Genomic DNA, 24,493 nt, shown 5'->3' with positions numbered 1-24,493 from the left:
GGTGCCGGTCCCGTGGGCTGTGTCCCCGTCCCCATCCCGCTGCCCCGCGAGGATGAGCGGGATCTGGGCTTGTCCCCAGTGCTGCTCCTCCAGTTCCAGCTACTGCAGGGACACCACTGGGTCCCTGGGGAAGGGGGGCGGGGGGGGCTTGGGGCTGCTCTTGCTTTCGGGTTCCTGCTTTTTGCTGCTTTTCTTGCTTCCGCCTCGGCCCCGGTTCCCGTTCCTGCAGCCTGGCCTGAACCCAACTGTGCTCGGCCCGGGTGCATCCCGCACCGGGTGCATCCCTCACCGGGTGCATCCCGCACCGGGTGCATCCCGCACCGGGTGCATCCCTCACCGGGTGCATCCCGCACCGGGTGCATCCCTCACCGGGTGCATCCCGCACCGGGTGCATCCCGCACCGGGTACATCCCGCACCGGGTGCGTCCCACACCGGGTGCGTCCCGCACTGGGTGCATCCTGCACTGGGTGCATCCCACACCGGGTGCATCCCTCACCGGGTGCATCCCACACCGGGTGCATCCCGCACCAGGGACCCCCGGCTCCATGAGGCCTCACTGCAGGCTGGGGAGGCGATGCTGAACTGGGCTGACCCGCGGCAGCAGCGTGTTTATGGCAGGAGCCGGCCGAGCCCGAGCCGTTTCTGTGGCAACCTGGGGAGCGCGGGGATGCGCGGCGGCACCGGTGCGAGGTGGGGGCCGAGTGCTCCCGCTGAGCCCCCGCTCCCGACACCCCCGGCCAGATGCTCCTGCCCTCGGTGCCGGCTGGGCCGTGGGTGCTGGATGGGACCCCTGCGTGCAGCAGCACTTATGGGGCTGGTGGAGGGCTCCTGGTGGCGTTGCGGACCCCGTGCTGGCTGTTATTTCTCTGTGTTTTTCCGTGAGCAGAAAGCTGGCTGTTTTTTTTTTTTGTTTTTCCCAGCTGGATGAACGATGCGAGGGAACAAAGAGCTCCTGCCCGGGCTTCAAAGCTTCCTGGCTGCTGAGCCTGAGCGTTCGCTAGGGTTGCTTTCAGCTGAATCTGGGAGGATGGAAGCAGAGGTTTCCTGTGGAAATTCCCCCTCGGACCGAATGCCCTTCCAGGTATTCCACTGCAGCAGCTCCTCCAAGGTGCCCCGGGCCCCCCGCTCTCCTCCCCGCACAGCAGCTCCGTGCTCCCAGCTCCATCCCCTGCTCTCCACCAGCAGCTCGTGGCCTCCATCCCTTGTCCATCCCCGGGGTTTTGCCTCCAAGCAGATCTTCCTGCATGTCTCCCAGCCATGGTGGCCGGCAGGATGCGGCTCCCGGAGTGGCCACGGCAGAAATAAACCCAACCGGCTCCCAGCACCGACCCCGCTGCGTCAGGCTCCAGTCCCTGGGGACAACCATGCCCTGGGCCACCAGGCTGCGCCCAGCGGCCACCCCGTCTTTGGCAGCACTGAGTGTATCCCCCCACTCCCCAGAGGATGATTTATGGCCCAGTTTAGTTAAATCTGGAGGCCTGAGAGATGTTCCGTGCCCGGGACATGCTGTCCTCTGGCATCTTCCTCCAGCACAGCCGGGGTCGGGGCAGCAAAAAGTCCAAGCCAGCAGGGCGAAGCCAGCAGCAGCTCTTGGTGCCCTTGCTGCCCCGTTTGCAGATTTGGGTTCGTCCCCATCCTCCGTGCCCACCCGTGCCCTGCTGAGCCCGTTCCCCGTCCCACCCCAGGGCTGCGGAGGTGCCCAGCTCCCCCGTGCTCTGCGGCGGGGAAATCGCTGCCGAGGGCAGCTGGCACGGGCTGGATGGGAAGAACCTCAAAGGATGACTAAGTCGGCGCTGCAGGAAATGGCCCCTTCCCAAGTGTGTGTGTGCGTGAGGAGGCCCGAAAGAAATGAGAGCAGCCCGCAGGCTTCGCCCGCCGGAGCGGCCCCCGGTGCCGCAGCGGGGTCAGGCGGACCCCGAGCGCAGCGCGCGGGGAGCTTTGGGACCGTGGGAGCTGGGTGGGTGCACGGGGAGAAACGGCGAGGAGGGGGCTGCCGGCAATCGGTGGCAACCGGGTCCCCGGGTCCCCGGGTCCTGCTGCACGGTGCAGGGGGCTGGGAGGAATCAGCTCTGACTCAGGGCTGGGGCGTGGGGACAGGACCGAGAGCGGTTCCAGTGCCGGGAAATCCGCACGGGGTGGGAAATGCCTGGGGCTCGCCGGGCACTGCAGGGTTCAGCCCCACTGCGGGGTTCTGCCTGCAGGTGGGTGCAGCCGGAGCAGCAGCACCCAGGGCAGCAGCACCCAGGGCAGCAGCACCCAGGGCAGCAGCACCCATAGCAGCAGCACCCGGGCACCGTGCCGGCAGCAGCGGGACCCCGCGGTGCCAGAGCAGCCTCCCCGCGGCTGTGCCCTCGCCGAGCATTTTTAACCGAGGATGTTGGAGTGGGAAAGCACAAAGCTGTGACTAATTTGGGGATTCATCTGTTTTTCGTTACCCAGGCTGGATTATCACAGTGTATTTTTCTGGACTTAACGTCTGTCTGGGACCGGGTGGGAGCCCCGGCGGAGACGAGGCCGCGCTCCTGGGTGAATCCTCCCGACGAGCACCGGGGTGCTGAGCAGGGGCTCAGCCTGCAGCTGCCCCATTCGATGGCTTTTGTGCTTGAGAACATGAAGCCCTGTGCCATGCACATCCCTCGAGTGGCGCCGAGGGCTGCAGAGGAGCCTTGCTTACAAAACGTACTGGGAGGGCTTTTGGGGAAGAGAGGGAAGGGCAGCAACCAGCCCCCTCGGGACCTCTCCAGCAGCTGCCTAAATAAATGCTTCCAGTCCTGAAAAATAATTAAGACCCTCGAGATGCCACTTAGAGGAGAAGGCCGCTGCGCTTGTGCTCCTCACGCTCGTGCTCCAAACAGAGGAGGCAGGAGAGGCAATTTTCTAGGAAATCAATTACGAAGCCCCGTGCTCCCTCTCTCCCCTGAATGCGCAGCATCACCCGGCATCCTGTTGAGCTCATCCGAGATGACAAAGCGCTCGGCCCCGGCTCAGCCTGGACACCGTTTACCTCCCAGATGCTTTTTGAGGCTTCCCGAGGGCCGTTGTGAGAGGTGCCGGGTGCTTTGCTGCACGGGGAGGGCTGGACACGACCTCCCCGGCCCTCTCCAAGGCGCCGCTCTGCCCTGCGCCATTGGGGATGCCGAAGCTCGGCCCCAGCACTACCTCTCCCGTCCGTGGGGTCTCACTGCCTGGCTCCCGGCCCCAAATGGCAGAGGTGGGAGCTGAGGGCTGGCCTCACGCCCCAGGAGCCTCCCCTGCTGTTTGCAGGATCCGTCCTGCCGGGATGGGTCCTGGAGAGCCTCCACCAGCGCAGCCGCAGGGCCGGGCTGGGGCCGCCCTCTCGCAACGCGCGGTGTGCCCGGTCCTGTCCTCCCTCCAGAAAGGAAAATTTCCCTCCTGTAACATTTTTGCCAGCCAGCTCAGAGTTTTCCCTGGGATTTGCTCTCATGTGATTTGATTCCATTGCCCTTTCGGGATAGAGGAACTCCGCTTTCTCTCCCATCGTTAATGTCTTCCTTTTTTTTTTCCCTACTAAAAAGGGGTGGAAGAGGTCAGAGGAGAGCGAACACACAGAGGTTCGCGTTCATCTCCCGGCCTTTCCATGTGCCTCGTGCCCTTCCTGAGGACCAGGAGCTGCTGCCCCAGGGCCCGTCCCTCGCTGGCGGTGCCGACGACCTTGATTTTCTCGGCCGGAGCAGCCAGTGCCTGGCTGACAGCGCTGGGAGGTTTCATGGGCCAGGGATTGTGAAAGCCGTTTGTCCGTGTGATGCAACTCGTGGAGTGGGAGCTTTCCTAGTAAAGGCAGAGAGGGCAGGGAGTGCAAGCCTTCAGCTGATTTCTTCTCTTTTCCTTTGTCTTGGTGGAAAAAAAAGTCCGTCTGCGGCTCACCGGGCTCCCGGCTCACCTCCCCGCGACGTCTGGAGCACAGTGGGAGCGCTGGGGAAGGCGGCCAGGGCTGGCTGGCAGCAGCTCAGCAGCGATGTGTCAGCCCCGGGTGCAGGAGGTGCCTCCCCAGCGTACCCGAGCAGGCAAGGAAACACTTCAGGGCGAGCTGGGAGCACCCGGCGCTGCTGGCACTTGTCCCCCCCAGGCTGTAGCGTTAATTTTGGGATGCTTTGGGGACATTGCAGGGGGTAATGAGCCAAAAAGCAGCATTTTGCAGCTGGTTTTGGATGGAGCAGGTGCTGGGGTGGTGCCTGCTCGCTCTGCAGACGTTTATTTATTGGATATTTTGGATGCTGCGAGTTGGGACTGGAGATGGGCTGCGGCTGGGGGTGTCAGCGTCGGCAGGAAAACACAGCCCCAGGGCCTGGGGGCCGTGGAGGCCAGGGGAAGGCCCTGCCTTTGCTCACCAAAGCTGTGGCTGCAGGAAAAGAGAGTCCAGAGCATCCCACTGTGTTCCTGCTCCCACTGCTGCACTCCTTGGAAAGCAAGAGAAAGGCTTAAGTACAAAAGCAACAGACAAAAAAAAATAATAATAATGCAGAGGTGAGAACACGGGGCCGTGCTCCTACATGATCGCAGAGCGATTTGCAATTGCTGGCTCATTAACCAGGCTGGTAACGATCCTGCCCCAGCACTCCCACCACCGGAGCAAGGAGAGCAGAGCCCTTCTCTCCCGGCTTCCCTGCGGTGGCCGGTGCTGTGCCGGCCGGGCGCAGCCCTGAGCGCCGCGCTGAAGTTCCCTCCAGAGTTTTTTCAGGCCGCAGAAGATTAACCGGTAACGAAAGTGAAAGCCCAGGAGATCCCATGAGGCTGGCGAGAGCGCTCAAGCAGAAACGAGCACGGCACGTATTGCTTCCTGCCCCGCCACCGCTGTGCCGCGCAGCAGCCTGCCCTGCTGCCGGGGTGCCCCGTCGCCCTCGGGTGCCCCGTCGCCCTGGGTGCCCCATTTCCCCCGTTGCCTGTCCCCTGCCCTTGCTCCCATCCTCCTTGTCCCATTGGGTGCAAGAGGTTGCGGCGGGGCTGGGGACCTGCTGCCGGCCAAGGTGCGGAGCTCCTCCAGCCGTGCCCGTGGTCCTCGTGGTGCCAGCCCCTGGGATTTGCAGCAGGAGAGGGCACTGCCATCCCAACGGGGTGGGCGAGCTCATTTCACGGGGTGGGCCTGGTGCAATCGCCCCGTACTGCAGCAGCGAGGAGAGGACGCTGGGCACCGTGTCCTGGCAGAGCGGGTGCTCGGCGGGTGCTGAGAAACCCCGCAGACGCTGCCACGCAGGGCTGGCCTCCGGTCCCGCAGCAGCCCCAGCCTCGGCCACTGCCCAAACCCAGCCGTGCTCTGCCGGGAGCTGCAGCTGCGGTGGCACTTGGGGACCGTGCCGTCCTCGTCAGTGCTGCGTTTTGGGTTGCTTCTGTCTCTGGAGCTCCCTGGACTGGCGCAGCAACAGCTTTCCCTGCCGCTCAAGCAGCCCCGGCCCCGCGCTCCTGGCACGGGGCAGCCCTCACGTGCTTGTCGCTGATTTACCAGAAATAAGGAAGTCTGCATAGCCAGTGGGATTTGGGGTGCTGGAGTTACTCATCCTGCATCTCAGCGGCGATTTCCTTTCTCACGTGCAAACCCTGCCACGGCCTCCCCGGCCCTCAAGGAGACCTGCCGGGGAGAGGCTCCGCGCGAGCAGGAAGCAGCCCAGGCCTGCAGGCAGCGGAGCACGGAGAAACCAGGCAGAAACCCTTCTTGGGGCAAAAGGCAGCATCCCCAGCTCCGCCGCAGCCCCAAAACCAGCAGGATGCAGCGCGGAGGGGCCGGCTGGCACTGGCGGAGGGGAGAAGAGCCTGTCCTGCGGGCAGAGGTGGCGGCGAGGGGGATGCTGGAGCCCAGTGCCCGGTGCTGCTGGGGGCTCCCCCGTTACGTGCCGGTGTTGGAGCAGATCCCCCAGTACAAGCATCCCGTGCCTGCTGCCAGATCCCACTGCTGGTGCAGGCCGGAGCCCATGCTCGGTACTGTTTTGGGCTCCCCCCCTGCCCAGCACCAATCCCCGTACTGTTTGGGGCTCCCCTTGTACCCGGTGCCAATGCCTGAGGCTGGTTTTTTCTCCCCCTGTAACCAGAACTAAAGCTCGCAGCTCCTTTGGTGCTGGTGCCACCACCCAGTGCCCGGTGCTGTGCTGGTGCTGGCCCTGGTGCCGGTGTCTGTGCTGGTGCCCAGTGCTGGTGCCAGCACCCGGTGCCGCTGCCAATACTCAGAGCCTGGTGCCAGTGCCAGGTACCGGTGCCAGTGCTCGGTGCCCAGTGCCTGTACCCGGTACCAGTGCCAGTGCCCAGTACGGCTGCTAGTCCCCAGTGCCTGGTACCAGTACTGGTGATACCGATGCCCAGATGTGGGTGCCCAGTGCCAGTGCCAACACCCAGTGCCCACTGCCTGAACCTGGTACCAGTACTGATGCCCAGTGCCAGCGCCCAGTGCCGGTACCAATACCTGGTTCCCAGTGCCCGTGCTGGTGCCCAGTACCAGTACTGGTGGTACTGATGCCTGGTGCTGATGCCAACACCCAGCACCCAAACCTGGTACCAGTACTGATGCCTGGTGCTGGTGCCCGGTGCCTGGTGCCAGTGCCAGTGCCCGGTGCCAGTGCCAGTACCAACACCTCGTTCCCAGTCCCCATGCTGGTGCCCGGTGCCCGAACCTGGTACCAGTACCGATACCGGTGCCAGTGCCAACACCCAGTGCCCAGTGCCCAAACCTGGTACTGGTACCAACGCCCAGTGCTGGTTCCCAGTGCCTGGTGCCCGGTGTCCAAACCTGGTACCAGTACCGATACCGGTGCCAGTGCCAACACCCAGTGCCCAGTGCCCAAACCTGGTACTGGTACCAACGCCCAGTGCTGGTTCCCAGTGCCTGGTGCCCGGTGTCCAAACCTGGTACCAGTACCGATACCGGTGCCAGTGCCAACACCCAGTGCCCAGTGCCCAAACCTGGTACTGGTACCAACGCCCAGTGCTGGTTCCCAGTGCCTGGTGCCCGGTGTCCAAACCTGGTACCAGTACCGATACCGGTGCCAGTGCCAACACCCAGTGCCCAGTGCCCAAACCTGGTACTGGTACCAACGCCCAGTGCTGGTTCCCAGTGCCTGGTGCCCGGTGTCCAAACCTGGTACCAGTACCGATACCCAGTGCCAGTGCCAACATCCCGTGCCCGGTGTCCAAACCCAATACTGGTACCAATACCGGTGCCAGTCCCAACACTCAGTGCCCGGTGCCCAAACCCAGTACCGGTACCGATACCCGGTGCCCAAACCCAGTACCGGTACCGATACCGGTTCCCAACCCCCATGCCGGAGCCCGGTGCCCGGTGCCCGGTGCCGGTGCGGGGGGGGGGGGGGGCGGCGGTGCCGGGCGGGGCGGTGCAGCGGCGGCGGGGGCGGGCCGAGCGGGGCCGAGCGGGGCCGGGCCGGGCCGGGCGGCGGCGGGGGGGGGCGGCGCAGGCAGCGGCGGCGGCGGCGGCGGCGGCCGGAGGGGGCAGAGCGGCGGCGGAGCCGAGCGCCGGGAGCCGCCGGAGCCAGCGGAGCCGCAGCCGCCGCCGCGGCCGCAGGTAGGGGCGGGCGCGGGGCCGCCGAACGGGGCCGTGCCGAGCCGGGCCGGGCCGGGCCGGGCCCGCTTTCGCTTTCCGCGGCCGTAAACAGGGCGCGGGGGGCGGCCGGGCCGAGCCGTGCCGAGCCGGGCCGGGCCGGGCCGTGCAGCGCCGCGCTCCCGGGGGGCGATGCGGGGAGGGGGGGGGGGCACCCGCGGCCGTGCCAAGGCGCCGTCGGGGGGTTCGGTGCCGTTCGGCTTTTTAAAATGTTGATTATTTCGTTTTTATTATTTTTTTTTCTGCCTCCCCCCCCCCCTCCCCTCCTCCTTTTGGTAAATATTTTGGCTGTTTCGTAACTCGCGGCGGCCAAACGCAACTTCGCGGCGGGGCCCGGCGCAGGGCCCTTGGCCTCGCTTTTTTTCGACGGCGAACCGGGACCGGGAACCCCGGCGGCGGCAGCTCCTGGCCCCCACCTTCCCCGGACCCCCCCGGGTGTCCCCGGCCCCCCCCCGGAGCCCGGCAGGTGCGGGCCGGGCCGGGCGCACGCCCCCGCGGGGGGCGCGGACTTTGCGCGGCCGCTGCGCGGAGCCCGGCGGGGGGCACGGCGCATCCCGGACCGGGGGGGGGGGGACACAAGGAACTGGGGGGAGGGAGGGGGAAACGGGACCGTGGGGGGGGGGCCACGGCACCGGGGGGGGCCACACGGCACCGGGGGGGGCCGCCGTCTGCAGGGCTGGAGCCGCCGAGGACGCGGCGGTGCGGGAGGGGGCCGCTCGTCAGCGGCTCTGCCTCCGGGAGGCAACTCGGAAAGTGCCCAAACGGTGTCTGGGGAGGTCGCGTGCGCCGTGCCCAGGACAGCCTGGCACCCCCCCGGGCTTGGGGTGACGGGGGGGGGAAAAGCGGGGCAGCCCCCTCCTGCTCGCCAGTGCTCAGGAGCACGGCGGCAGCGGCGTGCCGCTGGGCAGAGCCGCAGCGGGATGGAAAATAAATCCCTCGGCCAAGATGGGAGCGGCGAGAGCGCCCTGGCGTGCGGCGCCCGGTGGCCTTTCACCCAACTCGTTTGCCGGCCGGCGTTAGCGGCAGGGCTAATTACGACCCCTCGGGAGGGAGAGCCACCTGTCGGATAGGATATAGGAGCTGTCAGGGCCCTGCGTGGGTCCGGCCAGCCGGCGGGCCCGTGCCAGGCAGGGCTCTCCGGGTGCTCCTGGCCACGCTGCAGGGCCCCGGGGTGCCAGCACCCAGCCCCGGGTGAGGGCTCGTCCCCGGGGGCATGGCCCGGCTCAGGCACCTCCGCCTGATCTGCTGACGGCGGTAACACCTCCGATGGCAGCTCGGATCTGGGGCCGTTGGCTCGCGAGAGCTTGCAGTTGGAGCCCCGCGCGCCCCACCTTGCTCGGGAGAGCCCCACGGCTCGGGGAGGGGAGGCGACCCCCGGCAATTTGCCCGTGGGTTCTTGGCTCTCATCGATGGGCCACGCTGCGGCATGGCACGACCGTGCCATGCTTTCTGGGGCAACAGGGCTCACCCGTGGCAGGGCATGGGCTCAGAAAGTCCCCAGGAGCCTGTGGAGCACCTGGGGCTTTTGGAGGACGGCGACCGGAGCAGAGCTGCGGTGCTGCCCGGCCCCCGTGCTCTGGGGGAACGTGGGTTAAACCCCAACACGCCGTCAGCTCTTGGCGACGTCCTTGGGAAGCCCGGAGGATGCAAGCAGGCGTGCTTCTCGCCAGCAGCATGCTGTGGGCTGTGCTGGTGCAGCAGGACACCCCTGGCCCCCCTGCCAGCCCTGCACCTCCATCAGAGCTCGTGGCTGCAGCGCGGAGCTTGTGCAAGCCCTGGAGCTGGATCCTGCGCGGGGCATCTGGTGCGGGGCGGTTGCAGAGCCTGGCCCGTGCCGCGGGGACCGGGGAAGCAGCCTGGCCTCGTGCACCAGCACGGCAATCCTTACCTGGTGGTGCTGGAAGGGTGCTTGGGGCCCGGCGCCTTGCTCTGGGGTCAGGAGGTGAAGGTTTTAGGGGTGTCTGCCTCACGCGCCCATGGGGGAGCTGCAGCAAGCTCTGGGGCTCCCGAAGCTTGCAGGATCCCAGCCTGACTTGCTTTGGCTCCCGAGTGCCTGACACGAGGATGGAGCCCCTCGCCGTGGGCTGTGCAACCATCCCTGGAGCTCGGGGCTTGCCCCCAGCACCGGGGAGGCGACCGGCCGTGCCGTGCTGCACAGCATGGGAGGAGGAGCTCCCGCTGAGACCGAGAGGCGTCAACAGCCTGACCCTGGGGGAGCCCACGCTGGAAACGGGGAGCGATGGGCTGCTGTCACCACCGCCGCATTTCAGGGCTTTTCCTATGGTGTGGCCCCTCGGGGGGTGCCTGGCCCCCCAGCAGTTGTCTCTGGAGCTGCATCACCAGCTTCAATGCGCCTGTCTTGTCCCTCTGCAGCACAACGCCGGTGCCTCGGGGGGGGGGGATGTGGCCCCACCAGGGATGCTCGCCCGAGCGCTCGGGGCCGGGGAGCAGCCGCCGGGGATGCTCTGCGCCATGAGTGACACGGAGCCGCTGCAGGGACCTTCCCCTCGTGCTGCAGGGGAAGTGCTGACTCCAAACAGGCTGTGAGGTCTTCGCCGTGGGGTTTCCCAGCTCTCTCTCGAGTGATAGCAAAACCCAGATACCCTGCTCGCGAAAAATCCCTGCTCCTTGTACTCCTGCCCCGCGTGGGCGGCCGGGCGGTGAGCGGTGACTGTGCCGTGCTGCGTACAGTAAAGCGGCCCCGTCAGCTGGGAAATGACTTTTTTGCTCTGCAAGGAATTACTGTAAGCCTTCGAGGGGCCTCGCAGCAGTCCCCGGGCACGGCAGGAAGGTGGAGTGGGGGTGCCTGCGTCGCGGGGGCACCGTCCCCTTGCTCGAGGGGCTCCCGGGGGTGCTGGTGGCGCTCCTGGCTCCCCCCAGCCGGGCTGGGGGTCAGGGCTGGGCTCTGGCCCCGGAGGCTGTGCCGGCTGCTGGCTGGGCTCAGCCTGCCCCGGGGCTCCAGCATGCTCCAGGAGGAGCAGCCTCGACAGCTGTAATGTTTCTGTGGCGTGCCTTTCCTTTCATGGGGTGTCTATTTTGCAACCCTCAAGTGTTTTGATCCCGGGAGGAAGGGGGGCGGGGGTGTTCACCCTGGCACCGCGTGTCCGGTGCAGGGATCCAAGCTGCGCCGGGCATGCCCCGTATTTTACATGCAGCAACAGTTCTAGCAACATCTGCTGGCTGATAAAAGGTACGTTTGCCGTGAACTGCTTCTCCCTGCCGCGTTGGGAAATGTCGAGGGGGAGGCACACATGTGAACACGGCTTCCTGGCCGATAGGGGTGAGCCGAGTTGCTGATAAAGCAGAATCCACCCATCTAGCTGCACCAGAGGGGCCGGGAGCGCCGGCTGCCTGCAGAAGGGCGTGCTTCTCGCCCCGGGGCGCGCTCTCCGAGCAGCCCGGGAGCGATGCGCGCCCGCCTGGCTCCGCAGCGGGGCTCTGGCGGCTGGGATGCCGCAGCCGGTCCGGGACATGGTCGCGACGCTGCTCCCCGTTTTTGAAGCGGCCGCTGGTGAGTTTTGCAATCTCCATTTCTCGCTGTGACTTCGCGTCTTCCTCTCGTTGCCGTACGGAGAGGCCGGGCTCCGGCAGGGCTCTGCCTGGGGAGGGAATTGGGGAAAAGGCTGGTGCTCGGCCGGGGCTGGAAGCGCCTGCGCAGCCCCGGCGGCCGAGTGCCCCTGTCTGGCTTTGTGTTCCTCCGCCTGCAAAGCTTTTACAGGGAAAAGAGGCAGGTCTCGCTTGTGGCACATCGCAGCCCCTCGCCTGGGCTAAAACACAGCTGTAAAACGATCCCTGGCCTAGCTGTTGTTCAAACGCAGCCCTGGCGCTTCGGGGCTCGACGGCACAGCTGCCTCGGCCCCGGCACGCTCCTTTTATAAACCCATTCGTCACCTAGGCCTCTTAGAAATGTTTAGGTGGGGGATTTGCGGCGCAGCCCGCGCCCACGTGCCAAGTGTCACTGCTGAACTCGGGGCTGTGGTGCCCCCGGGTGCTGCTCCCACTGGCGGAGCAGGCGCTGCCATCCCGCAGAGCGCCGCCGGCTCCGGCTCCTGGGCTGTGCTTTGCCCCCTGAACGCTGCCGGGGGGGTCACGCTGCCCTGCCCGCACCCCCAGCAGGAGCCACGGCATGGCATGGGCAGGACCCGGCTGGTTTTTGATCCCCGTGTTTGTGGGGGTTGCATCCCCACGGTGCCGCTCCGCGGGGTAGCCGGGGCGTGCGCCGGGCACCGGGAGCGTGAAGGCAAACGCTGAGCTCTGCCACCACCGTGGGAGGGACCCGCCAGCCCCGGGGTGCTGCTAGGAATGGGATTTTGTTGCCTCAAACATCCGTGTGTTGGCTTTTTGTTCCCATTCTGACGAGTTCCCTCTGCTCCCGGCTTCCCGGGGTGTTTGCACGCCCCCTCCTCCTGCAGCGAGGTTTGCTCTGCCTCCCTGCCTGCTCTGCTGCCCCGCTCCGAGAGCATCTCCCCGCGGGGCTGCATTGTGCCACCTGCGCCTCAGCTCCTAAAAACTCCCCCAAAAAAACCCCCAAAGTGCCTGCCCGGTGTGCCGCGGCAGGGCGGGAAGCCTCGGCATGCATGCACCGACAGCAGGCAGTTTTCCTCCTGACCGGGCACGCAAATTGGCTGCTCGTCTGCACCCAAGGGAGCCCAGATGCTGCCAGCTGCGCCGGGACCCCCGGGGGAGGCAGAGGTGTGTGGGGGGGGTCACTGCGGGTCCCCCGTCGGTGGCTCCCACACGTCCTCCCCCCGGGATGGAGCGGGGCCGCCGGTGCCTGCGCTGCCCCGTCTGGGCTCCGCGCTGCAAATCCCGCTGGGCAGGTAACTGGATTAGCCCGATTGTGCGCGCTCGCCGGGGCATGGCAGATAAAATGAAATTGTGTCTCCAGCCCCAAATCGGGACTAATTCGACGCTGCGATGAGCTTAATCCTCGCGTCCTTCCGATCAGCCCGGCCCTCCCGGGCTTGTGCTGGGTCTGGGCAGGAATTAGCGGCGTGCCCTGGGGCTGGTGGGTGCGAGGGGGGGGGGGGGGTGCAGGTCCCGGGTGGCTGCGCCCGGTCCCCTGCGTGCCAGCAGGGGCTGGCACCGTGTCCGACGGGTGCTGCATCCCGAGGTGTGGGGCAGGGCTGGGCTCCTCGCCGTCGTGCTGGGCTTTCGGTGTGTCGGGGAAAATATTGTGCTCCGTCGGACGCGCGGGGTTGGGGTGAGCCGGGGGGGGGGCAGCCGGGGGCTGCTCCTGCAGCGCGCAGGAGCTGTTGGCTGTTGTCTCTCGGCCCCTGGATTCGAGGGATTTCGCCGGGATTTCGTCGGGTATTTCGGTGGTTTTGTTATGACGCAGGTTTCTGGGCCTTTGTGGTCGTGAGGGAAAATCTGCAGAGGGGAGCCACGCGTTCCCGAAGGCTTCAAATGCCAGAGGGCAAATCGAACCCAGCGCCGGCGGCTCGTAGTAATGTCACCTGGAGGCAGTCCCTGCTGCCATCCTGAGTCACTGGCTGCGGGTTTTCGGGTGGCAGCGCTGCTCCCTGCCCGTGCTGAGGCTGCGCAGGGGCCCTGGGGCGCTGCCACCTACGGGCGCGGCCAGCTTCTCCCCCTGGACAGCGTCAGGCCGCGTTTGGGGTTTCCTTGTTCCTGTCGGAGCTCAAGTTCTCCATTTTGGCTCCCAAAGCCGCCGGCCCACGGGGCCGCTGCCGGATGGGAGAGCCCAGAGCGGGCAGCGCACCTCCGCCCGCCGGCTGCTGGGCCCTCGGCCCTGCCCCGGGGAGGAAATAGTGAATTTTCAGAGCCGCCGATGCCTCGGCCGTGAGCCCCGAGTTCCCCTGCCCCGGCACGGGCGGTTTCCAGCGTGGGCAGCAGGCCGGTGGCGGGCAGGGCGCCGACCTTGATGCCGCCAGGGCCGAGCCCTCGGCCGCCGCCGCTCTGGTGCACGAGGCGACCAGAAGCCATCAAAGCGCCGCGCTTCTAGAAGGAGCTCGCCTCCTGCGCCCGGCGCTGCCTCCACCTCTCGACCGAAAGCTGGAAACCACAGGCAGGCGTAGAAGGGGCGAGCCGCGCCAATTCCAGCACCGGCTGCCCTCCACGCCGGCCCCGGCGCAGCCCGGTGCTCGCTGGGGAGCTCGGAGCGGGCGGGGGGGGGGCCGGGGGCCGCTCTCCGGGGGCTTTGCCCCGGTGCCGTGCGCCGGGGGAGGCGCGGGGCCGCGAGCGGAGCCGTGGGGCGCAGGTGAGTCCAAGCCCTCCGTCCCTCCCGCATCCCTCCCGCACCCGTCCTCCGGGTCCTTCCCCGGCTGCCCTCAGGGTGTGGGGGCACCGGGGTGGGGTGGGGGGGCTCAGCCCCACGGGGAGAGGCCGTGCCCCGCTGCGGGGTTAAGGATCAGGGGGCGCCGGCCCCGTGCCCCCGGCCGCACCATGCAGGCGGCAGCGGAGGAAGCTGCCGGAGCCCGGCGCTGCCCGACTGCGCAGGCAGCTGACATTTTGGAAGGAAATAGCTGCTCTCGGCTCCTTCCTGTAGCTCGCAGCCTGCGAAACGGCCGCAACGGGAGCCCGGCTGCGCCGGCAGCGCCTGCCCGGAGCCGTGGCCGGGCTGCCCCCGGCGGGGGGGGGGGGGCCGCAGCGGGCAGAGCGGCGCTGACCCCCGGTGAGTACGGCCGCGGGATGGGCACCCAGCCGGTGCTGCTGGTCCGGTGCTGTGGAGGAACTGAGCACCGTCCCCGGGGGCTCATCCACCCCCCACCAAAGCCATGCGTGGGGAGGCCGTGGCACGGCTGCCCGTGGGCTCCGGGCCCCTTTGGGTGCGTGCCGAGCCCTTCGTGTCCCCTCCGGGCAGGGCAGGACGCGGTGCGCGGCGGCCACGTGCGAGGCGAGGGGGCTGAGCTGGGGCAGCCCCGGGGGGGTCGAGCCAATAGGGGCTGCCCCGGGGGGCTCCGTGCATCCCCCAGGCACACGTGTGGCATGCAGGGGACGAGCGGTTGTCTGCAAGGGGGGTCGGGAGGGGACTGGAGCGCATCCATGTGCCGAGCAGCCACTGTCGGCTGCCAGCGTTACCATTCCCGGGGCCTGGCTGGGGGCTGGGGGCCGGATCCTGCCCCAGAGGGGAGCCAGCATGGGGCTGCCATCTCGGGGGGATGCGGGCTCCCATCCGGCGGGGGCAGGCGTGATGCCCCCAGGGCAGGACCGGAGACGACTCCCGCCCCCCCCGGCAGCACCAACCCTGCTGGGAGCGCGGGGTCCGGCCCTGCGGCCGCCAGCGAGGCCGGCTCTGACCTGGAAGCGATCGTGGGCTCCCGGAGGTGCCGAGAAACCACGTGTCCGTGTGTTTACTGCGGCGGGCGCAGGGCTGCTACGTGCCGGCGGGACGGAGCCGGCGCCGCGGCTGCACCGCCGCTGGGGCCCCGCGCTCCCTGCCGGGAAGGAAGCTGCACCCAGAACCCCCCCTCCGCGGGGCCGGGGGAGCGCCAGGCAAAGGGCAGCGCGGGAGCCACGGCGGCAGAGGGGCTGCACGGGGCAGGCGTGTGTGGGGGGTGTAGCCAGAGCCCTTTGGTGGCCCCCCCCCCCCCCGGGCTTTAGCTGGCTCTGCGGGGTGCAGGAAGGGAGCTGGGGCTGCATTCGGTGGCGGTGGCGGGGTGAGGGCAGGGGGTGAACCTGGGTTGTGAGCTGAGTGCCAGGAGTGTGCCGTGGCTGTGCCACGAGCGTCCCGCGAGCATCCCATGGCTGTGCCCCCAGCATCCCACGGCTGTGCCGTGAGCATCCCACCGCTGCGCCAGGAGTGTCCCGCGAGCATCCTGCAGCTCTGTGCCCCCAGCACCCCATAGCTCTGCGCCACGAGCATCCCATAAGCATCCCGTGGCTCAGCCCGAGCCGGCTCGCTGGGGCGAGCAGCAGCCCCTGGGTGCAGGCCCCGGGGCAGGAGCTGCCCGCGGCGGGGCTTTGCCGTGCTCGCCGCGCATGGGAACGCGCCGCTGCCAGCCTCGCCCTGTGAGACACTTCCCTCCTTTTGTCTGCTCGCCCGTGGGCTCTGGCTTTCCTGCAGCACGCGATCCGGAGCTGGCCGCCAGCCCGCCACTGTGTCTGGGAGGCTCCGGGGCTGCCAAGGGGGACTTTGGCCATAGCCCGGCCCCGCTGCTGCCTTACGAGGGTCCCTTGGCCACCTGCTATCCCCCAGGGTGCTCCCGCACCCCTCCGTGCATTCCTTCCCGCGTCACCGCCTTTAGCCCGCTGGGAAACCTCTTTGAGGTGAATTTCGCCCGTTTTGCAGCCAGTTTGGCAAGGCCGATTGGGCAGCGGGGCCACTGGGTGCCGAAGCATCGTCCGCATCTCCCATCCTTCTCTTCGCGGGCATCCCCTGCCCGAGCTGTCCCCTCGGGGGCTGCCGTCCCCGTCCCCGACCCTTGTCCAGCCGCCGTGCGTGCAGCCTCGCAGGCGCTAAGTCACCGGCGAGCAAGTCGCTGTGGCTTGTTGAGTTGCTGCTGGTTAACCGAGCTGCGGTAATGGGTGGGATTATAGCTCGCTGCCAGCACTAAGCACATGCAAAGCAGCTTAAAAACCACTGCAATTACCCGTCTCTTGCAATTGTTCGAACGTGCGTGTGGCCGGTTGCTGCAGCCGGCCCCGGGTGCTGCTCGGGGAGGATGGTGCCGGTCCTGGGTCCGGCCGAGGCACCGATCGCTCACGGCTTCGCCCGTGCGATGCAGGAGCGTGGGGCTGCTGGCAAAGCGCGGCACCTCGGCTGCGGCGTGGTCACGCCGCGGGCTCGGGATGCTCTGCGGGGTGGGGATGCCCTTTGCGGGGCTTGCCGTGCCTTTTGGGATCGTGCTGAAGCCGTGGCCGGCTCTCGTGGCGGGGAAGCTCCGCTCGTGACGGCGGGGGCTGGCGCCGCGCCGGCTGCGGGCGCGCTCCGGGCGCCCTGCAGCTCCGCGGGGAGGTTTGCCAGCCTGCGGGTGAGGCACGGGAGACCAAAATGAGCCGCTCGGAGGAACGCCCGCGGGTGCATCGGTGGTGCTTTTCGGCACATAGCGAGTGTGTCAGAGCCCTTCACGAGTGCTTTTTCGGGGCTGTCCTCGCCGTCCTGCCGCTCCCCTCGCCAGCCCTGGCGTGCCGCTGGCTCGGTTTGCGCCCGGCCGTTCCCAGCAGCAATATTCACAGCTCCTGCTCCAAGGCCACAGCCTTTTGTCCGCCCTGATGGCGAGCTGACCGCAGCGGCAGAGCAATACTTGTTGCTTAACAACACGGTGAAGTGGAATAGGAAGCGTTCAGCTGCTGTACGCTGGGAATACATCACCCCGTTGCGATAGGAGGAGCAGCGTTTGTCTGGGTTTTGTCCGTGCTGATGTTCCTGCGCTGGGCTTGGGCTGCTCCCGGGGTTTCATCCATTCCTGGCGCAGTAAAAAAAAAAAAACCATTCCTGGCGTTCCCTGCAGCTCCGCCAGCAGCAGCGTTTTCCATCAGGGCCTCTTATCAATTGTTCGCAATTGCGGAGTGCCCGTACGCATCCTGCTGTCGGCCTTCCCCCTTTCCCTATCCCTCATCGCTTTCAGTTTTTTATTGCCTCCCCCAGGTCCTCCTTACCAGAAGGATTTCTAACTCAGCGCCTTTTCCGTGAATGTGGAAATGTTCCTTGCTTTTTGTAGGGGAAAAAATCATTTATAGCCAACTGGGTTATTGTTCCTCTTCCTGTGCATGGGGCAGGGTGTGGAGGAAAGCTCGGGCTTTTCGGAGGTGCCGTCTCCCTGCTGCGTTTGGTGGGTGTGTGGCTGCCCCACGATGACCCAAGGAGCAGTGGGGATGCCAGGGTCACCCCAAAAGGCGCTTGGTAAAGCCCCACGCTGTGGTGCTGGGGCGCGGGGTGGGCGGCTGTGATCCTATGTGACCGTGGGGGCTGCTCCTGGCGGGCCGGTGCTGGGGCTCCTCTCCAGCCCCCCCATCCCTCCTCGCTTCCCTGGCCGTGCGCCCGCGGTGCTGCAAAGGGAAACCACGGCTGCGTGGCGCGGCCGAGGCAGCAGAGCTTTGGCAGCAGAGCTCTCCGAGGGCTTTCCCTAGAAAATAGCGGGTAGCACGCAGCCGGGGGCCCCCCCGTCCCCTTGCGGTGACTCCAGCAGCGCTCGGTGCAGGAGGAGCCGGGAAGCTCCTGTAAATCTGGGGGGGGTGCTCGGTGCCGGGGCCCCCCCGCGTGATGCCCGCCCGCCGCGTGTCCCCGGCAGGTGGTGAGCCATGGCGGTGTGGATCCAGGCGCAGCAGCTCCAGGGCGAAGCCCTGCGGCAGATGCAGGCGCTCTACGGGCAGCACTTCCCCATCGAGGTGCGGCACTACCTGTCGCAGTGGATCGAGAGCCAGGCATGGTAGGTCGGGGGGGGTGCCCGTCCCCGCGGGTCCTGCTGCCCCCCACCCCGTGTCTGTGCCGGGGGGGGGGGGGTCCCCGCTGTGCCGAGCCCCCCCCCGTGGGGCCGTGCTGGCCTGATGCCATCGCTCTGTGTCCGTCCCCCCCCCTCCTCTCAAGGGACTCCATCGACCTCGACAACCCCCAGGAGAACGTGAAGGCGACGCAGCTGCTGGAGGGGCTGATCCAGGAGCTGCAGAAGAAGGCGGATCACCAAGTGGGTGAAGACGGCTTCCTGCTGAAGATCAAGCTGGGGCATTATGCCACGCAGCTGCAGGCGAGTTGGGGGGGGGCTGCGGCGGGTGGGGGTCTGGGGGGGGGTCCTTGCCCCACGCCTGGCTCAAGTTTCGCCTCCCGTGCAGAACACGTACGACCGGTGCCCCATGGAGCTGGTGCGCTGCATCCGGCACATCCTCTACCACGAGCAGAGGCTGGTGCGGGAGGCGAACAACGTGAGTGGGGGCTGAGGGGCATCACCATTTGGGGGGGGGGGGGGGGAGGCCATGGGTCCTGCAGGGTGGGGGGGGTGCTGGGGGTCTCCGTCACCTGGGCTGTGGGAGCAGCCCTGAGGCAGGGGGTGCTCAGCAGCCAGGTGGGGTGGGGAGGGTCCCCATTGCCCCCCAGCTCCCAGGTGGGGCGGTGGGGCAGGGAGGGTCCCCATTGACCCCCAACACCCAGGCAGGTTGGGGAGGGTCCCCATTGCCCCCCAGCTCCCAGGCAGGTTGGGGAGGGTCCCCATTGCCCCCCAGCAGGCAGGCGGGGTGGGGAGGGTCCCCATTGACCCCCAACACCCAGGCAGGTTGGGGAGGGTCCCCATTGCCCCCCAGCTCCCAGGCAGGTTGGGGAAGGTCCCCATTGCCCCCCAGCAGGCAGGCGGGGTGGGGAGGGTCCCCATTACCCCCCAGCTCCCAGGTAGGGTGGGGAGGGTCCCCATTGCCCCCCATCAGGCAGGTGGGCTGGGGAGGGTCCCCATTGCCCCCCAGCTCCCAAGTGGGCTGGGGAGGGTCCCCATTGCCCCCCAGCTCCCAGGTAGGGTAGGGAGGGTCCCCATTGCCCCCCAGCACCCAGGTGGGGTGGGGAGGGTCCCCATTGCCCCCCAGTACCCAGGTGGGGTGGGGAGGGTCTCCCAACCCGCGCTGAGCGCCGGCGGTGCCTGTGCAGAGCCCCTCGCCGGCCGGCTCCCTGGTGGACGCCATGTCGCAGAAGCACCTGCAGATCAACCAGACCTTCGAGGAGCTGCGGCTCATCACGCAGGACTCGGAGAACGAGCTCAAGAAGCTGCAGCAGACGCAGGAGTACTTCATCATCCAGTACCAGGAGAACATGCGCCTCCAAGGTGGCTGGGGGGACCAGGGAGGGGACGCGGGGACCCGGGCGCTGGCGGTGCCGGCCCTGACGCTGCGCCCCGTCCCCCAGCCCAGTTCTCCCAGCTCTCCCAGCTGGGTCCCCAGGAGCGCCTGTCGCGGGAGACGACGCTGCAGCAGAAGAAGGCGTCGCTGGAGGCTTGGCTGCACCGGGAGGCCCAGACACTACAGCAGTACCGCGTGGTGAGTGCCGGGGGGACCGTCCCCGCGCCGGCTGTGCCGCCATCCCCGCGCCCCGTGACCCCGTGCCGCCTCGCAGGAGCTGGCCGAGAAGCACCAGAAGACGCTGCAGCTGCTGCGCAAGCAGCAAACGACCATCCTGGACGACGAGCTGATCCAGTGGAAGCGCCGGCAGCAGCTGGCGGGGAACGGGGGTCCCCCCGAGGGCACCCTGGACGTGCTGCAGACCTGGTGGGTGCGCCGGGGGGGGGGGGGGGGCAGGCGGGGTGCTGAGCCCTTGCACGGCGGGTGCTGAGCCTCGCTGCCCCCCAGGTGCGAGAAGCTGGCGGAGATCATCTGGCAGAACCGGCAGCAGATCCGCAGGGCCGAGCACTTGTGCCAGCAGCTGCCCATCCCTGGCCCCGTGGAGGAGATGCTGTCGGAGCTGAACGGCACCATCACCGACATCATCTCTGCCCTGGTCACCAGGTAGAGGCGGCCTCGACGTGGGCTCGGGGGGATTTAGGGGGGGGGGGGGGGGCAGTTGGGGGCCTTGGGCTTCTGTGCCCGCCTGCCCCTGACCCCCGTGCCCCCCCAGCACCTTCATCATCGAGAAGCAGCCCCCCCAGGTGCTGAAGACGCAGACCAAGTTCGCGGCCACCGTGCGGCTCCTGGTGGGGGGGAAGCTGAACGTGCACATGAACCCCCCCCAGGTGAAGGCCACCATCATCAGCGAGCAGCAAGCCAAGGCCCTGCTGAAGAACGAGAGCACCCGCAAGTAATGCCCGGGGGGGCGGGGGGGGCTGGGGGGGCTGAAGCAGGACACGGTGGGGGGGCTGCCCCCCGTCCTGGTGGTCCCCCTGACCCCGTGTGTTCCCACGCAGTGAGAGCAGTGGGGAGATCCTCAACAACTGCTGCGTGATGGAGTATCACCAGGCCACCGGCACGCTCAGCGCCCACTTCCGCAACATGGTGAGAGCCCCCCCGTCCCCCTGTCCCAGTGCTCACCCCGTCTCGTGTCCCCTCGTGCCCCCATCTGCGCCATGTCCCCCCCGCGGTCACCCTTTGTGTTGCCATCCCTGCTGTGTTCGCAGGTCATGTCCCCAGCTGTCCTGCGCTCCCCTTCCATGCGCTCGCCCCTCGTGCCCCCAGCTATCCCCTGTGTCCCCCAACTGTCCCCCTGTCCCCCCCGTGCTCACCCCTCGTGTCCCTGCAGTCCCTGAAGCGGATCAAGCGCTCAGACCGCCGCGGTGCGGAGTCGGTGACGGAGGAGAAGTTCACCATCCTCTTCGAGTCGCAGTTCAGCGTTGGTGGCAACGAGCTGGTCTTCCAGGTGAAGGTAAAGCCACCAGCGAGCTGCAAGGGCACCGTGCCCACGCCGTGGGGCCGGGCTGGGGCTATGGGGCAGCCGCGGTGCCCCACGTCCCCTCCCACCTCAGCCCCGTCCCGTCGTCCTTCCTCCTGGCAGACGCTGTCCCTGCCCGTGGTGGTGATCGTGCACGGCAGCCAGGACAACAACGCCACGGCCACCGTGCTCTGGGACAACGCCTTTGCGGAGCCTGTGAGTGCCACCACCCGTGGGGGGGGGGCCAGAGGGGCTCCGTATCGCCCCGGGGGGCTGCGGGAGGGAGCAGGGCTCGCCTGGTGGGGCCGCGCTCGGGGCTGGATGGTGGCAGGGGGCGGCGCTTCGTGCTGACCCTGCGCCGTGTCCCCCCCCCAAGGGCCGCGTCCCCTTCGCGGTGCCCGATAAAGTGCAGTGGCCGCAGCTCTGCGAGGCGCTCAACATGAAGTTCAAGGCGGAGGTGCAGAGCAGCCGCGGGCTGACGAAGGAGAACTTGGTGTTCCTGGCGCAGAAGCTCTTCAACAGCACCAGCTCCCACCTGGAGGATTACAGCAGCACCACGGTGTCCTGGTCCCAGTTCAACCGGGTGAGGGGGGGCGGCTCGGCGCTGGGAGGGCCAGGGAGCCCCGGGGTGCTGCCGTGCGCCGGGACCGGGGCTTTGCTACGCCCACGGTGCCAGCGCTTGTGCCGAGGGATAGGATGGGGCATGTTCCTCCCAAGGAGCTGGGTTTTGTCGGAGTGGTGCAAAACCCAAACGGGAGCCAGCTGCAGCGGGGCAGAAGGCTTTGCCTTTTGTGCTTGGAAGGTTATGGGGGGCTGGAGCTGTGCTCTGCGCCCTCGGGGAGGCATTGCTGGTGTTCCCCCGGGGCTGGGCCATGTGGCTGGGCGCTGGTACAAGGCCAACTGGTGCCTGGCTTCGCAGCCTCGGCCTCCGTGCCATGGGCCAGGTCTCCGTGTGCGCGTGTGCTGTTTAACAGCAGCTACGCGGCTGGAGACGAGAGCGCTCATTCTCTGGACATTTCAACAGGAAAACCTGCCCGGGAGGAACTACACCTTCTGGCAGTGGTTCGACGGCGTGATGGAGGTGCTGAAGAAGCACTTGAAGCCGCACTGGAACGACGGGTAAGAGCCCTCCCGCCCCGCGCGCGCCGCCCCGCGCCCGCCCGCCCGCCCGCCCTGACGCCCTCGCTCTGCCTAGGGCCATTCTGGGCTTCGTGAACAAGCAGCAGGCGCACGACCTGCTCATCAACAAGCCCGACGGCACCTTCCTCCTGCGCTTCAGCGACTCGGAGATCGGCGGCATCACCATCGCGTGGAAGTTCGACTCCGGTGAGCGCAGCCCTCGAGCTCCCCCCTTGCTTGGCTTTCCCAGTTTGGGGACCGAAGTGTCCCCGTCCGTGGGGTTCGTGGTGTTCCTTCGGCACCTACGTGTATCCCCTCGGTGCCAGCACCGTCACCAGCAGGCGCACGGTGCCCCTATGAGGACAAACCCGCCCCCAGGTCCCGTTAGCTCCTGCCCGGTCCTGCGTTCTGGCGAGCTGCGCCTCGTCCCTAAACGTTACAGGAAGGATAAAGCGCAGGAAACTGGGATTTTCTGGACCGGTTTCGCCGTCACGGCGAGCCCCGGGCATCACCACGGTCCTCGCTCTTGTTTTCCAGCTGAGAGGATGTTCTGGAACCTGATGCCTTTCACCACCAGGGACTTCTCCATCCGCTCCCTGGCCGACCGCCTCGGGGACCTCAGTTACCTCATCTACGTGTTCCCCGACCGGCCCAAGGACGAGGTCTTCTCCAAGTACTACACGCCGGTTCTCTGTGAGTCCACGCCAGGTAGCGCTGCCCCTTCACCCCTCACGCATCCCTCTCTGTGCATCCTACCGGGGGTGGGGGGGGGGGAGCCTGGGCTTGCCGGCACCCCCTGCCCTGGGCCACATCCAGCCGGGGGGGTGGCCCTGCAGCTCGCCGTGCCGTGAGCCCCCAGCCCCTCCGCAGGCTTGCAGCACGCGCCTCCTGCTCCAAGCCTCAGCACTGCCTTTTTTTTTTTTGTCCCTCTAGCTAAGGCCGTGGATGGGTACGTGAAGCCACAGATCAAGCAAGTAGTGCCAGAGTAAGTACGAGGCCGCACGGCGCCGCGGGATCGTCCCCGGGGGAGCCAGCCCGGGTGCTTTGCATCCCTGCCCTCCCAGCCCTAGGGCTGTGACCGTGTCAGTGCTGGGGGGCGAGGAGAGTGCGGTGCGGTGCCGTGGCCAAGCAAGGGCTGCTGTGCTCCCCCCCCCCCCAAAAAGACCGAATTCTCCCCGGCCAGCAGGGTTGGGACCTCGTTGGTTGCTTGCTTTTTATGGGGACGGGGATAGGGTTTGGGGTCTGCGTCCGTGCCGGGAGGTGGGTGAAATTCCCCAGGGCGTATCCACGTCCCAGCCCGTGCCACCTCGTCCCCGTAGGTTTGTCAGCGCATCAGGCGACGCTGCCCCCGGGGGGGCCACCTACATGGACCAGGCTCCTTCGCCCGCCGTCTGCTCCCAGCCCCATTACAACATGTACGCCCAGAAGTAGGTATCGGGTCCCCCGTCCCCCCCCCCACCCCGCTCTTCCAGCAGCCTGCCCCCGACCCCAAACCTCACCCCCCTGGCCTCCCGCAGCCCCGACGCCGTGCTGGACCCCGAGGGCGACTTCGACCTCGACGACACCATGGACGTGGCCAGGCACGTGGAGGAGCTGCTGCGGCGCCCCATGGACAGTCAGTGGATCCCCCACGCCCAGTCGTGACCGCCGGGCGTCCCGGCCCCACGCCGGCCCCCCGCCCCCCCCCGGCACTGTGGGGACTGTGCTGTGTTCGTGTCTCTGTGCCCAGCTGGGGGGGGGTTGTTCAGGCGGCGATGGGGGGGGGGGTTCTCGCCCCCCGAGATTTGCTCTGTGCTGTCCAGAAACGCAGGGTGGTGTCCGGCTCTTTGGTGTTTATGCCCTTGTATAAAAGGCAGCGGATTTGTCGCGTGGTTTTTTTTTCTCCCCCCCCCCCCCCCTTCTATGTTCCTTTTCAAAAAGGCCCGGCTTCGGCTTTCCGCTTCTGCAAGCACCGGCCCCCGGAGCTGCCCCGCTTCCCGTAGCCTGTGTGTCCCCCCCCCCCCAAAAAAAAAACAATGTGGGGCTACTCGGGGCGGGGGGCCCGGGGGGGGCCCGGATTCGCTTTCTGCAGTCGTCACCAAGAATGTACATGTGCGCGTTGGTGTTTTTATCTCCTTGACTCTGTTCCCCAAGGGAGGGGGGAGCGTGGGGCGGGAGGAGGGGGGGATATGGCCCATGCTGGGGCCATCGGGGGTCCCCTCCCGGACCTCATCTCCTCCTCTGCCCCCCCCCCCCCAAGGATTTTGGCAGCCCCCCCCCCTCTCGGCTCCTGGCCCCGCCGTGTCCCCCTCTGGCCCCTCCGGCACCAGCGCAGCGAGGGGGGGGCAGAGCGGGAGGGGAACCGGAGCGAGGGCGGCAGGGATGGGCATGGGGCAGCTGGGGGGGTGGGGGGGGGCAGGATGGGAGCCCTCCGATTTCCCCCCCCCCCCCCCCGCCGCCTCGTCCCATCCGTGTCCCCGAAACTCTGGTTGCCTGGCGATGTTATTTTTCTACCACAGAGTAAATAAAGCACGGAATATTTTTGTAACACAAAAGCTCTGGGTTTCACGTGTGTCTTGGGAGGGGGGGGCGCAGCCCCCTG

General features: G+C 67.5%; 2 protein-coding genes across 5 annotated transcripts; both read left to right on the top strand.

Moving 5' to 3' along the window:
• Positions 1–1,098: 1,098 nt before the first annotated feature.
• LOC310885522 (uncharacterized protein) lies at positions 1,099–17,132 on the top strand (the record flags this gene model as incomplete). The annotated part of the gene is made up of 3 exons (XM_083808987.1): positions 1,099–1,958; positions 3,538–7,238; positions 17,107–17,132. The coding sequence occupies exons 2-3, from the start codon at positions 6,311–6,313 to the stop codon at positions 17,130–17,132; spliced, it is 954 nt and encodes a 317-aa protein (XP_083665113.1). The 5' UTR covers positions 1,099–1,958; positions 3,538–6,310.
• Positions 7,387–24,446, top strand: LOC310885426 (signal transducer and activator of transcription 5B). 4 transcript variants are annotated; one of them, XM_083808806.1, is made up of 19 exons: positions 7,387–7,523; positions 17,750–17,887; positions 18,046–18,202; positions 18,288–18,377; positions 19,087–19,261; positions 19,342–19,472; positions 19,549–19,700; positions 19,782–19,937; positions 20,047–20,226; positions 20,333–20,420; positions 20,665–20,787; positions 20,917–21,009; positions 21,170–21,376; positions 21,818–21,912; positions 21,989–22,119; positions 22,450–22,605; positions 22,846–22,897; positions 23,232–23,339; positions 23,430–24,446. In XM_083808806.1, the coding sequence occupies exons 2-19, from the start codon at positions 17,760–17,762 to the stop codon at positions 23,554–23,556; spliced, it is 2,349 nt and encodes a 782-aa protein (XP_083664932.1). In that variant the 5' UTR covers positions 7,387–7,523; positions 17,750–17,759; the 3' UTR covers positions 23,557–24,446. The 4 variants fall into 4 exon arrangements, with proteins under 4 accessions (XP_083664932.1, XP_083664929.1, XP_083664931.1 ...); XM_083808803.1 differs by having other exon boundaries at positions 22,450–22,620; XM_083808805.1 differs by lacking the exon at positions 7,387–7,523 and adding an exon at positions 13,667–13,776 and having other exon boundaries at positions 22,450–22,620.
• The last annotated feature ends 47 nt before the right edge of the window (positions 24,447–24,493 follow it).

The sequence above is a fragment of the Anser anser genome (assembly GCF_964211835.1).
Source record: "Anser anser genome assembly, chromosome: 23".
Lineage (NCBI taxonomy): Eukaryota > Metazoa > Chordata > Aves > Anseriformes > Anatidae > Anser > Anser anser.
Note: the sequence above shows the minus strand (reverse complement) of the source record. Positions and strands in the feature narration are given on the sequence as shown.